Source organism: Rana temporaria, chromosome 8, assembly GCF_905171775.1.
Source record: "Rana temporaria chromosome 8, aRanTem1.1, whole genome shotgun sequence".
NCBI lineage: Eukaryota > Metazoa > Chordata > Amphibia > Anura > Ranidae > Rana > Rana temporaria.
Window position 1 is genome coordinate 120,788,646 of NC_053496.1, and position 14,737 is coordinate 120,803,382.

The 14,737-nt window shown below is 43.2% G+C and overlaps 1 protein-coding gene across 12 annotated transcripts in view; it reads left to right on the forward strand.

The window, feature by feature from the left end:
* The window catches only part of ZMIZ1 (zinc finger MIZ-type containing 1), a 423,333-nt gene extending 411,187 nt beyond the window's left edge, over nt 1-12,146 (forward strand). For all 12 annotated transcript variants that reach the window (XM_040320615.1, XM_040320609.1, XM_040320608.1 and 9 more), the window contains one exon: nt 8,641-12,146. In XM_040320615.1, coding sequence (XP_040176549.1) covers nt 8,641-8,748 — 108 coding nt within the window. In that variant the 3' untranslated portion in view covers nt 8,749-12,146. The remainder of the gene's footprint in view (nt 1-8,640) is intronic.
* The last annotated feature ends 2,591 nt before the right edge of the window (nt 12,147-14,737 follow it).

Genomic DNA, 14,737 nt, shown 5'->3' on the forward strand with positions numbered 1-14,737 from the left:
TTGCTGAAGAATGGCGTTATAGAGTTTAGTCATATGCGGGAGCAGTAGAGGGAGAACGTTTTTATAGTATTCGTAGGGCAGCCGGTCAGGTCCGGGGGACTCGTGTGCGGGTAGGGCTTTTATGGCTATTGTAAGTTCCTCACCGGTGATGGCAGTGTTTAGTGTGAGTAAGTCTGAGGCTTGTAGTTGGGGAATTTCAGCCCACTCTAAATAGTGTGTCATTCTGTCTATTAGGTCGGGTGCGGGGGATTATGTGTTATCTCAGGTTTATTGTACAGGTCAGTGTAGAAGTCAGCGAACGCGTTCGCTATGTCCTGAGAATGGGACAGCAGGTTGTCTGACCTGTTCCGAACTTGGTGTGGGGTGGCGGTAAGCGTTCAGTCAGTGCAAGCCAGTAGGGCTTGCGCCTTGTTGCCCTCGTCATAATATAGCTGCTTCAATCTGATCAGCGCTTTTTCCACCTGACCCATGGCAAGTTCCCGAAGTGTAGACCATACACAAGTAATTTGTTTAAGGAGTGATAGGGATGGGGAGGATTGCAGCCGGGCCCCCAGGACCCTAAGTTGCATTTCAGTCTGTAACTTGGCAACCTTGGCATCTTTTTTAAGAGCCGAGGAAAGGGCAAGGCAGCGACCCCTAAGGACTGTTTTATGGGCGGCCCGGAAAGTGGTAAGGGGCACGTCTGGGGTTTCATTTTCAGTAAAAAATTATTTCAGGGTGGATTCTAGTTCAGTTCTAGAGGGGACCTGCTGCAAAAGGAAGTTGTTCAGTCGCCAATTGTATGGTCTACGAAGGGGGGACACCGAGATTCAATGTTATCGTAATGGGGGCCATGGTCGGACCACGAGATGGGGAGTATCTGTGCAGAGTTAGTGATACGAAGCGTGTCATTGTTAACAAGTAGGTAGTCTATGCATGAGTGGGTATGATAAGGGGCCGAGTAGAAGGTGTATCGGCGATCCCTCATGTGGAGAGCCCTCCAGGCATCAAAAAGAGCATGCTTTCTAGTCAGGGCTCGGGGTTGCGTGACCCGGGAGCTCAACACGAGGCAATTGCAGGCCACAGAGTGTGAGAGATTTAAGTGTCCCCCCCCCCGACTACTAGGAACTTGTGGGGTGTTCGAGATAAACAAGTGAGGACCTTAGCTAGGAAAGGGTGTTGGCGAGTGTTTGGGGCGTAAAGAGCGCAGAAGGTGGCAGCTTGCGTCTACTAGTGACCGCGGAGAATGATATAGTGACCTTGTGGGTCCAGGTAGGTGGCTGAGCAAGTGAAAGGGGATCCTCTTTTAAAAAGTATAGCGACGTCTGCTCTTTTGCTTGAGTTAAAGGCCTGGTAGATTTGGGGGTAGTGTCTGGAGGCAAGTGTGAAGGAGCCCCCCCTGTTAACCACTTAAGGACCGGACCAATATGCTGCTACATGACCCAAGGGGTTTTTACAATTCGGCACTGCGTCGCTTTAACAGACAATTGCGCGGTCGTGCGACGTGGCTCCCAAACAAAATTGGCGTCCTTTTTTCCCCACAAATAGAGCTTTCTTTTGGTGGTATTTGATCACCTCTGCGGTTTTTTATTTTTTGCGCTATAAACAAAAAATAGAGCGACAATTTTGAAAAAAAAATCAATATTTTTTACTTTTTGCTATAATAAATATCCCCCAAAAACATATATATAAAAAAAAAAAATTTCCTCAGTTTAGGCCGATACGTATTCTTCTACCTATTTTTGGTAAAAAAAAATCGCAATAAGCGTTTATCGGTTGGTTTGCGCAAAATTTATAGCGTTTACAAAATAGGGGATAGTTTTATTGCATTTTTATTAATATTTTTTTTTTTTTACTACTAATGGCGACGATCAGCGATTTTTTTCATGACTGCGACATTATGGCGGACACTTCGGACAATTTTGACACATTTTTGTGACCATTGTCATTTTCACAGCAAAAAATGCATTTAAATTGCATTCTTTATTGTGAAAATGACAGTTGCAGTTTGGGAGTTAACCACAGGGGGCGCTGTAGGATTTAGTGTTCACCTAGTGTGTGTTTACAACTGTAGGGGGTGTGGCTATAGGAATAATGTCATCGATCGAGTCTCCCTATATAAGGGATCACTCGGTCGATGCAGCGCCATAGTGAAGCACGGGGAAGCCGTGTTTACATACGGCTCTCCCCGTTCTTCCGCTCCGGGGAGCGATCGCGACGGAGCGGCTATAAACAAATAGCCGCACCGTCATCCCGAGCGCCGCATGTAGCGGGGGGGGGGGTCCCGATCGGACCCCCGACCCACGTCTAGGCAGGCACGTACAGGTACGTTGATGTGCCTGTCCGTGCCATTCTGCCGACGTATATGTACATGCGGCGGTCGGGAAGTGGTTAAAGTAGGTTTCCTGTATCATGATGATGTCCACCCCCGACTGTTTAAATTCCCGAAGTGCCAGATGTCTTTTCTTGTTAGAGTTTAGGCCATAGACAATTAGGGACATTATCTTAGCCATTGTGTAGGGTAAGGTGAGCTGCGGCTATACTTGGCTGAATCTGTAGGTGGTGGATCAGGATCTGGGAGCGTGGCATCAACGGGTGGAAATCCGGCAGCCGACTAGGTTTCCGTGAAATTTCGGTCTGTGGGGGAAAAAAGGAATCTGGAGAGAAAAGAGAGGGGGTCATCATCAAGCAGGCCCTGTTGACCCGTAGAATCACAGGGCCCATGAAGTTCCTGTAAGACCTTCCCAACTATAGGGGCGTTGGGAAAGGAACTTTGGGTGGTAAACCAAGGGGTTGGTGATCAGAAAGTCAACCTCTTTGGTGTCTCGACCGAGACTTAATCGTAGTGTGAAACAAGGATGAAGCAAAGGCAACCAGAGGGTAGTGCTACGGGGGAGCATGGGGTAGCTCATGGACTGGAGCAAAAAAAAAGGAAAAACCTTTCTTCTCCTTTTCTCACCCTGATGTCCAGTGGGATCAGGTATTCCTGTGTTTAGGAGATTTAGGGAGGGGTCTGGTCCCCTGGATCGTTTTGAAGGAGGAACCTTCTGCCAGACCACTGGCGGGGTGGGTGAAGTGGCTACCAAATCCCATTCTGGTAGCTGAGGGATGGGGATGCCCAGGGTGTCACAAAAGGTGTGCAGGTCGTTTGGGTAGCGTAAGGTAGCAGATTTCCCTTGGTGTTTTGCAGTCAGGCTAAAGGGGTATCCCCATGTATAGATAATGTCCTTATCTTGCAAGGTATGGAGAAGGGGATGTGTATATGTCCCATCCTGAATTTTGATATGATTTTGTGTTTTTTGATAGTACACAAAGAGTTCACGTTTACCACTAAGCAGAACACCCTTTAACACAGCGTTTTTACAGCGCTTTAGCGTTAAAAATAGCGATATTAAAGCGCTCAAACGCTCTCCATGCGTCTCAATGGACCCTTTCACACAGAGTCCTGCAAAAAGCATCTTTGGAGCAGCTTTTGGGCGCTGAAAAAAATGCTCCAAAAACACTAAATTAAAATGAATTGAAAGCGCTGTAAAAATGCCTTACCCTTTCACACTGAGGCACTGCAAAAAGGCCCTAAAACTTTCGGGTCTTAGCGGTGCTTTACCAGCACATTGGGATTGCAGATGAGGCTTTGCTCGAAAAACGCCTCAGTGTGAAAGGGGCCTTACATTCACAGGTTATTATAACCTCAAGGAATTTACCCCCAACATATTAAACTAGGCACCTAAACTCCCTGAGATCACCCACACCTACATACCTGGAAAGAACGATTTACACGGTGGTTCTCACTTCAGGGGTGGTTTGGTTTTATTTTATTTTATTTCACCTAGTTTTGGTTTATCTAACTTCCATGTGCTTATTTGTTGTCTATATTCACTTACACTGAAGCATCTATTTGGATTTATCAGTGCAAGCAGTAAATATATTTTTTAATCCTATTGCTTAAGGGTACCTAGCACTTTGAGTACTATACCACTATCCCAGTGGGCGGCAGCGCCATTAACCCCCTTTTTTTCCTTTATATTACACAAATACCTAGACCCTGCTCTCAGGGACTTTGAGGGGAGGCAGCAGCTGATTCACATCCTGAGCGCGGACATATTTAATTAAAAGGTGTGCAGGTCTTCAGGATAGCGTAAGGTAGCAGATTTCCCTGGATTTTTGCAGTCGGGCTAAAGGGGTATCCCCATCTATAGATAATGTCCTTATGTTGCAAGGTATGGAGAAGGGGTTGCAGTAGTCCTCGTTTCTGAAGCGTGATCCAGGAAAGGTCCGGATAGATCTGCATCATGTTATTATTGAAGACCAATTTGGGGATGGAGCCGGCTTTACGCATGATATTCTCTTTCAATTGATAGGAATGTACCCGGCAGATGACGTCACATGGTTTAGAAGCGAGACCTTTAGATCTGAGGGCTTGTGGGCCTGGATCAGATGCCGCCCTCTTAAATCTGGGGAACGCATCCGTGCACTAGGTGCAGGGGAATGTGTAGCATGGGGGGGGGGGGCAGAGCTCGCTGGGAGTGACTAACCACTTGTGGAGATCCCTCTAGGCTGGTGTCTTGGATCTGGGCCGTCCGGTGCTCTTGTGGTTGAGTGTGCCTCTGTGGTGATGGGAGCGAGGAGGCCCGGAATCGCGAGGCTGCGGCGTCCGGTGCCATCTTGTCCCCTCCGCCCAGCGGCATGTCGGGCGGTTTAAAGTAGTCCCTGAAGGACGTGGAGGAGCCTGGCAGGGGTTGACATGATCCCCTGGCTGAGGTGGATTGGGTGTTCCGCGAGCCGCCCATGGATGGATGTGAATTCCCTGGTTTTTATGCCTTGAAGCTGCGGGCTGGAGAGGAATTCTTAGTCCTTGCATCCTTCCAGGCTGGCTTCCGGTCACGCCCCCTTTTACACCATTTTAAAAGTGTGATGTAGTGAACTGCCTTAGAATGAACTAAAATACGATACAAAAGTTGCCAGTAGCTCTTGATATCCTGTTAAAGAAGGAAGCTGCTTTACTTTTTTTTTTTAATGTGTAGCTCTCCTGGGCTTCTCGGCTTCAATCTATAGGTTCTCATGGACCATGGTTCACAGAACTCTGGCACAATCACACAAAAACCCTAACTCAAAGTATAACTAAAGGCAAAATTTTTTTATTTTTATTTTTGCTGGATAGAGGGATTAGAACTCTTGTCATTTTTTTTATTGCTGCCTGTGCCCCCGTTAGGAAGATTCATTGTCTCTATTTGACCTGTTTACGATTTATATTTGAAGGTGGAAGTAAAAGAAAATCCCAAATTTTAGGTTGTCCCCAGAAAAGTAATAGGGGGAGGGGGATTGTCAAATGGGGACACTAGTTCTGGAGACCCTGGGGGTCCCCAAGAAATCCCCTTAATTTGCAGGGATTTTCTCTCACTTCCTGTTTGGCTATGGGACAGGAAGCAAAGGGAAATTTCCGCAATGGGACAAAGATAGTTTAAAAACAGAAGTATCTCATATTGGTTATTGCCCTCCCTTTCTCTATCCAAAATTCAAAAAATGTTGCCTGTAGTTTGTAGTTTGTACTTTAGGCCGGTTTCACACTAATGCAGATTGGATGCGTGTTTCACACCGCTCCGGGGCGGCCATGGTACTCGCTTAAAAAGGGGTTGTGTGTGTCTTTTAGTCCGATTCAGGTGCTTATTCGGGCAAAAATCTGGACCAGATTTGTACCTGAATAGGTTAACACGGACGCGCCAGACCCCCTGCTGTGAGCCACAGCATATGTGTATGGAGCCTCAACTGCAAAAGGGAGAGAGTTTGGGGATTTAGATGAGCCGTGTAACCATTAGTTGTGGAGAGAGCATAACCTTAGTATACAGTATATGCATAAGCAAGATATATGCACATTAACCAGTTGCCGACCAGCCGTGACAGTTTTACGGCGGCAGGTCGGCTCGGCTGCGCAAAATCACATATTAAGTGATTTTGCATTTCAGCCACTAGGGGCGCCCCCTGGTGCCGACGCAATCACCGCCAGGCACCCGCGATCGCTCGTGTGTAAGGGGGAGAAATGACTGATCGCATGTTCATACAATGTATGAACAGCGATCTGTCATTTCCCCTAGTCAGTCCCCCCCCCCCCCCCCCCCCCTTCAGTTTGAACACACCTAGGGAACATAACACCTTCCTCGCCCCATAGTGTTAACCCCTTCCCTGCCAGTGACATTTTTACAGTAACCAATGGTCCCAAAAATGTGTCAAAAGTGTCCGCCATAAGCTTGCAGTCCCGTAAAAAAATCGCAGATCGCTGCCATTACTAGTAAAAAAATATATATATATATTAATAAAAATGCCATAAAACTATCCCCTATTTTGTAGATGCTATAACTTTTGCGCAAACCAATCAAACGCTTATTGCGATTTATTTTATTTTTTTACGAAAAATATGTTGCCGAATACGTATCGGCCTAAACTGAGGAAAAAAAATTTTTTTTTTAATATATTTTTGGGGTGATATTTATTATAGCAAAAAGTAAAAGTTTGGGTAAAATTGAAAATTAGATTTTGTTAAGTAAGTCGAGATCAAATGTCCAAATCTGTTCAAACCTTCAACAACTCTAAACTCTACAACTTTAAAACCGTAACTGATGGCCTTAGAATTATTTTGCCACCTCGTATCACAATCGGCATCCAACTTGCACGTTGGCGTTCATATTTACATAGAGGTTAGGCTGGGTTCACACTACGGTTTTCCCGTCCGTCAGCCGCATACGATTTCAGTATTGAAAACGTACGGGCCCGGACGGGAAAACGTATAGATAGACAATGCATTGCAAATCGTATGCACTCAGATGCATCCGGGTGCGTACGATTTGCTGGCAAAAACGTTTTTTTAAACGTACGCAAAACCGTGGTTGAACACGGTTTTGCGTACGTTTAAAAACAGTATGGCAAACGCATACGTTTTCCTTTAACATTAACGTCAATGGAAAACGCACATATGTGCGGTTCCATACGTTCCCGTCCGTTTCAGCCGCATACGGTTTTTCATATAAATCGTATGCGGCTGACGGACGGGAAAACTGTAGTGTGAACCCAGCCTTAGAAGGCAAAGCGTTTTTAGGATTTTTTTTTTTTTTTTAATAATCTGTTTAACACTTTTTTTCTTTCTCTCTCTTTTTTTATTTCTATTTTACTTTTTTTTTTTTTGCTATTACATGGAGGCTAATTAAGCCCCATATGTGTATGTAATAGCATAGTGCAGGGGACAGGTTCTGTTCAAAGAGATGTCAAGCATCCTATTAGACCCCTATAGTCACTTCTGCGCTCTGTTGAAGCCGATTGATAAGCTTTTATTGCAGCTGGGGATTGTCAGCTCTGAACACAGAAGTGATTGAGCAGCTCTAAACATAGTCGGCAGCCATAGTATCCAGTGTCCTGGATCTTTAAGCTCAATTTTACCTAAAATGAATTTCTACTTTTTGTGTGCATTGGGGCCGAGGTAAGATCCTCCGCAGTGATTTTATAGTTGTCTGGGACAGGCCTCCCAGGCTGCTAATAGAAGCCTATATATATATTGCCATGGGGAATAAAGAACACTTGAACTTTTTAGTGAACTCTCTCTGCAGTAACCTATGGGGAACTGGTAATAGTAGGAGCCCTGCTGCAAAGCTGAGCTCGGCATATGACAGGTTATTAGTTCACTTCAATGGAGTATGGATAGCTGGGAAACCATCTTCTATATCATGACGGAGAAGCCAGCATAGCAGCCTTTCAGGATTGGCTTCTCTATATTTCTGTCAGGACAGATTTTTATTTTTTTTCTAAATATAAGGAAACAAACAATCAAGGCTCAGCCAATTCACATCCTGGGCCATGTAAAGACGCACTATCCTGAAGCTTCTGTACAACTACATCGTGTTTTCAAAAATGGAACTAATACAAATACACCAACAACTATAGCAATGGCTAAAGTTTTTTTTTTTTTGGCTGTCCTGTTGCTCTGATGGCTTTGATACCCATAGCAATCATACAGTTTTAGGCTCCATTCACACTTGTGCGACTTGTCATGCGACTTTGGACTTCAAAATTGCATGACAAGTCGCAGCCCAATATTTTCAATGACACTTATTCAAATCGGTGGCACTTAAAGTTGCACCACAACTTTGATGCAGCTTTGATCCAGAGAGTATAAAGTTGCATCAAAGTCGCACGATTTTTGGTGTTAATGACGTATCAGAGATCACTGGCTGCACGTTTACTTTATAGAAATAATTTAGGAAGTACAAAAACCAAAGACTACAAGGCTGCTAGAATTTCCAGAATGAGATTGGCAGTGTGACCCACACATGTCTCTTGGCACAGGTCTTATTTAAAAAGTATAAACATAACAAGTTCCCATCTGACACCGCCTCTGGAACAAATAGGAATTAAGATGACTGCTTCCATACCCTCAGTAAATAGTATAGGTGCCATACGTTACTTCTCTAGATACAACTCCTATATTTTTAGCAGAATGCCAATTACACATTAGCCAACGTTTAGACTTCTAGGAGCAAATAAAAACCTAAGAATGTGTATTGAAAAGGCATCAAGCATAAGGCCTCTTATATTTAGTAGTGATAATAAACAGTATACATTATTTATCAAATGGTTATAAATGGTCTGATGATTTTTTTTCTCCTATTCCTTCTACAGCTGCTTCCAGAGTTAGCTAACCCCGATGAGCTTCTATCGTACCTGGATCCTCCAGACCTCCCCAACAACAGCAATGATGACCTTCTCTCACTGTTTGAGAATAACTAAACTGAAGCTGTCTCCCCATTCCCCAGTTCATAATCCAACCAATCAGGACACACTACGGCAGGCACAATTCTGGAAACTGCACCTCCTAGTCCATCTTGTCTAACCTTCCAGCAAGCTTGTGGCTGTGTTTGCCTCAGACTAATGGCACTTTGAGTGACGCTCCAAAAAAGGCAACAGCGGGCTTCAGGCTGCCTGCAGACATCACACATGGTGCTTCCTGGTTTTCCCTCACCGAGGTCTATACATGGAAAACTTAGAAAGCAAGGCTTTTACTAAGAAAGTCAACAAGTAGTATCGGTGGTGGAGGTCCTAAAAGACATGGCACCTCCCAATGACCAGTGCTATCCCCTTTTCCCACACCACCACCAGTCTCACACCAGCTGGAGGAGAAGAACTGTACCGTGACTTCGGAAGAAAGATGGAACAAACACACGCACACAAAGCACAAAGTTCCCGAGCAGTGAGCAGGTTGGGCAGACATCGTGCTCACACCACAAACAAGTGCTAAGGACAGCTCTGCTGGGGATCTCCTGCGTCTTTTGTTTGTTGCTGGGGTACACTTCCTCCTGTTTTTATTGTGGCATTTTTAAAGACGTCTCCCCAGGCCTTTAATCAGACATTCGTGTTTTCCTTAGTGCACAGACTTGCACAAAGACCATGGACGCTAAGGGACAAAATGGCCTGGTCGTTCTAATTTTTTTAAATCTTTTGTTTTAGGCTGCAAAAAAGGGCATTGAAGTTGGTTAAGACAGAGCAGCTGAAGGGTTATGTTCTCTTTTTTTTTTTGTTAATTATTTTGCTTAACCCAACAAGACTGTTACACAATAACTGGCCTTTTTTTTACCTGCCTGGAGACCATTTCCCTTTTAATATAAACCCACATAAACAAAAATGTGTGTTATTTGTGCAATCTTCTTTCCCAGCCACCTTGTGGTCAAGGTACCGTCTAGAGGTGTGGGGTGGGGGTCTAAATGCATGAATCTGACCCGGTTTCTGTGCTTCTGGTGTGTTAATGCTGCTTGCTTCTGTAAAACTGTTGTTATATTTGTACAGAAGTGCATGTGTGCCAATCAATGTTATTTACTTTGTCTTTGTTAACGTTTCCACTGCTTTTCTCCTTTGCTGGCCTGTTATGTAAGTTAAAGGGTTAACACGTGTCCCACAGACCACTTTAGCATTGAGAGGTTCAGAGGCAGACATTTTCCTATTGCTGTTTGGAAGCATCTCCTCCTCTCTTGCTCATTCTGTGTGCATCTCCCAGCTATGAGATCACGTCCTTTACATATTTTTTTTGTCCTGTTTGTTTTTGTTGTACAGATATGACTGACACACCAAACAACTCTATTTTGTTGGCTATTGCTTTCTTTTTCTATCACCAAAGTTGTATTTTGTACATTTTTTTATTTAACGAAAACAAAGGAAAAAAAAAGGGGGGGGGGGGGTGTTGAGTTAATAACGTACCCATTTGTTTTCCCATCCAACAGTTTGAAATTCCTTTTTTTTTTTGGTCTTCATTGTGTAGAAATGTAGTATTTTTTTTTATAAATGCACCTCTGTTTTATTTGTGTTCATGTTTTCATTTTCTAAACTTTCTGTATCTTTATCAAGGTAAGATGGCAGCACACAGCGCTGTTCATATGCAAATCATTATTTTAAAGGAATATTGTAAATATGTTCAGATATTTTAGAAATATGTCTTGCCTGTAACCTAATCTGTTCTCATGCAGTTTTTTTTTTTTTTGCCCAAGTTTACGTGACACATCTCCATTCTCTTTAACCCTACTAAGTTTTGTGCAGCTGTGCATGCAATAATTTATGCTCTGAACCCCATCTTATGTTACCACAGAAGTAATAGATGGTTCATAAACTGAAAAAACAAAGGTGTTGCTGTTTGACAGGGGGAACACCTTCAACCTAAAATGCATTGTCTTCATGACTGCTGCAGAACTGGCCCAATCCTATTGTGTAGGATAGTGATGTTGCTTTTAATCACAATTATCCACTCCTGCAGCATTTAAAAGTGACAACCATCATTTTGTAAAGAAGTGAGAACACCTGTAATATTAATAGTTTATTATTCTTCTCCCCAGAAAACAAAACAAGGCTACATATCCTGTGTCTTAATGACCCTTTCTGCATTGAGATGTTTTCCTGATAATTTGGTTTCATTGCCTATGGTGCACAGAACTCAGCTAAACTCCATTTGCACTAGACATTCTAGTGGAGTGCTAGAAACACGATTTTCTTTAATGCTTTCTGAGACCATAGGTCCTGCAGGCTAAAGCCATCCAGCTCTAGGTAAATGTTATATCATTTAGTATGCCAAAATATTCCAGCACAAATAATTTAAATAATCCCAGTTTATGATCCAATTATTTTTATTTTATTTTTTTGCATATCCCCAAAAAAATGAAGCCTGAGCCTCTCGCCACATCTGACTTTGGCGTATATGAGTGTGGGCAGAAGTACAGGCAAAAATGCTTATGAGAAACAACCGTCGGAGCAGTTATTAGTTGGAATCACGTTAACCTATTTGCTGTAAAGAGGGGAAAAAGGGATTTATAGCATTGCCAGCTTTTGCTTAGCCCTTTAGATTGGAAAGGGTGAATGGACTTCACAGACCCTATGTAAATAATGTATATGAGCAGTAGAGACATAAAACACAGACACATTCATTTTCCTGCGAATGTGCATTTGTTTGTTTTTTTATTTTGCAAAAAAAGGTGTTTAGAAAAAGGTAAAAAAAAAAACAAAAACAAAAAAGCTAAAAAAAGAAAAAGAAAAGAAAAACCCTGTGTTTCCATCCGCGTGGAAATGATCCTATATTTGGGGATGGGTGGGGGCAATGTGATGGGTCTGGGTGCATTTTGTGTGATTCCACAACATTGTTTCCACTCCTGTATAATACTCTGACCCTTTGTGAAGACAAATTACATCTTTCTTTAGTTTTAATTATGTACATGTAATATTTTAGCTGACATGCATAGTCCTGTGTAATTTTAAAGGTGCTACATATAAAACACACAGAAACATATACACAATGAAGATAATAGTGGATCATGGGGAAAAAAAATCTGAAAAGATTGTAACCAAATTCTCTTTGTACAATTTTTGATATTATAATGATCAGATAGGGAAATTACAAAAAAATATGGTACAATCTAATAAAACATACAAAAGGGCCACTGTATTTTGTCTGTACATTGTATGTACAATTTAATCATTCATATTTGTATCCCCTTCACTGCCAGAGACCCTTTGATTTGTGTCTTTGGCAGTGAAGGCATAAAATGTTCAAAAATAACGTAATTGTGCTTTTTAGTCTTGCAAAAATTGTATGTAGTTAGTTGTGTCCACCTTATATTTATCAAATAAATATGTACTCAGATCAAACTGTACACTGTGTTACGTTTTCATTTTATATTTAAAGAGTACTGCCTACACATTTTATACTGTGTTCATCTGTATACCATGTTTTCTTTTAGTTATTTGCCCTTTTTTAATCTGAAATGTCCAATCCAGTGAAGTTTGGAGTTGCTATATGTCAGAACCATTGACATATTTTGGCATAGAGCCTACATCTACATATACAGTCAGAATGTTTAATACTGAAATATAAAATAATATTGTATTTATGGAATTGTGTAAATCTGTGCTTTGGGAGATATACAATTTTCCTACAATACAAGAAATCCAAAATTCTTTTATCCGTGCTATTTTGAGGACAAGTAACACAATTGAATATTTAAAATACAGTGATGAAAATAAGTATTTGAACACCCTGCTATTTTGCAAGTTCTCCCACTTGGAAATCATGGAGGGGTCTGAAATTGTTATGGTAGGTGCATGTCCACTGTGAGAGACATAATCAAAAAAAAAATCCAGAAATCACAATGTATGATTTTTTTAACTATCGTATTTATTCGAGTATAACGCGCACCCGTGTATAACGCGCACCCCTAATTTTCAATTAAAAATCGGTATAAAATCATTGTAATTGCCAAAAATCATTTATATCCAGCCATGCCCCCTGTATGTCCAGCCATGCCCCCTGTATGTCCAGCCGTGCCCCCTGTATGTCCAGCCGTGCCCCCTGTATGTCCAGCCGTGCCCCCTGTATGTCCAGCCGTGCCCCCTGTATGTCCAGCCGTGCCCCCTGTATGTCCAGCCATGCCCCCTTACCTTTAATCACGCGGCGCGCGGGAACATTACAGACAGCGTTCGTTTGAACAGCTGTTTTCCCTGCCACGCATAGACACTCCCCCTCGTTCGCGATTGGACAGATCCGTCCAAGGGGGAGTGTCTACGCGCGGCAGGGAAAACTGCTTTTCTAACGAAAGCTGTCTAATGTTCTCCCGCGCCGCGTGATTAACGTTGTAGCGGCGTTTGTGGCTTCGGTGGCGCCGGCGGTAGCAGCGGCGTGTGCGGCGGCGGTAGCAGCGGCGTGTGCGGCGGCGGTAGCAGCGGCGTGTGTGGCGGCGGTAGCGGCGGGGGGGAAAAAGTCCTCGAGTATAACGCGCACCCAAACTTTGAACTTTTTTTTGGGTATAAAATTTTGCGCGTTATACTCGAATAAATACTGTACTTATTTGTATGATACAGCTGCAAATAAGTATTTGAACACCTGAGAAAATCAATGTTAATATTTGGTACAGTAGCCTTTGTTTGCAATTACAGAGGTCAAACGTTTCTTGTAGTTTTTCACCAGGTTTGCACACACTGGAGGAGGGATTTTGGCCCACTCCTCCACACAGATCTTCTCTAGATCAGTCAGGTTTCTGGGCTGTTGCTGAGAAACACAGAGTTTGAGCTCCCTCCAAAGATTCTCTATTGGGTAGGTTAGTACTGGGACTGGCTAGGCCACGCCAGAACCTTAATATGCTTCTTACAGAGCCACTCCTTGGTTATCCTGGCTGTGTGCTTCGGGTCATTGTCATGTTGGAAGACCCAGCCTCGACCCATCTTCAAAGCTCTAACTGAGGGAAGGAGGTTGTTGCCCAAAATCTTGCAATACATGGCCCCGGTCATCCTCTTCTTAATACAGTGCAGTCGCCCTGTCCCATGTGCAGAAAAACACCCCCAAAGCATGATGCTACCACCCCCATGCTTCACAGTAGGGGTGGTGTTCTTGGGATGGTACTCATCATTCTTCTTCCTCCAAACACGGTTAGTGGAATTATGACCAAAAAGTTCTATTTTGGTCTCATCTAACCACATGACTTTCTCCCATGACTCCTCTGGATCATCCAAATGGTCATTGGCAAACTTAAGACGGGCCTTGACATGTGCTGGTTTAAGCAGGGGAACCTTCCGTGCCATGCATGATTTCAAACCATGACGTCTTAGTGTATTACCAACAGTAACCTTGGAAACGGTGGTCCCAGCTCTTTTCAGGTCATTGACCAGCTCCTCCCGTGTAGTCCTGGGCTGATTTCTCACCTTTCTTAGGATCATTGAGACCCCACGAGGTGAGATTTTGCATGGAGCCCCAGTCCGAGGGAGATTGACAGTCATGTTTAGCTTCTTCCATTTTGTAATGATTGCTCCAACAGTGGACCTTTTTTCACCAAGCTGCATGGCAATTTCCCCGTAGCCCTTTCCAGCCTTGTGGAGGTGTAAAATTTTGTCTCTAGTGTCTTTGGACAGCTCTTTGGTCTTGGCCATGTTAGTAGTTGGATTCTTACTGATTGTATGGGGTGGACAGGTGTCTTTATGCAGCTAATGACCTCAAACAGGTGCATCTAATTTAGGATAATAAATGGAGTGGAGGTGGACATTTTAAAGGCAGACTAACAGGTCTTTGAGGGACAGAATTCTAGCTGATAGACAGGTGTTCAAATACTTATTTGCAGCTGTATCATACAAATAAATAGTTAAAAAATCATAAATTGTGATTTCTGGAATTTTTTTTTTATTATGTCTCTCACAGTGGACATGCACCTACGATGACAATTTCAGACCCCTCCATGATTTCCAAGTGGGAGAACTT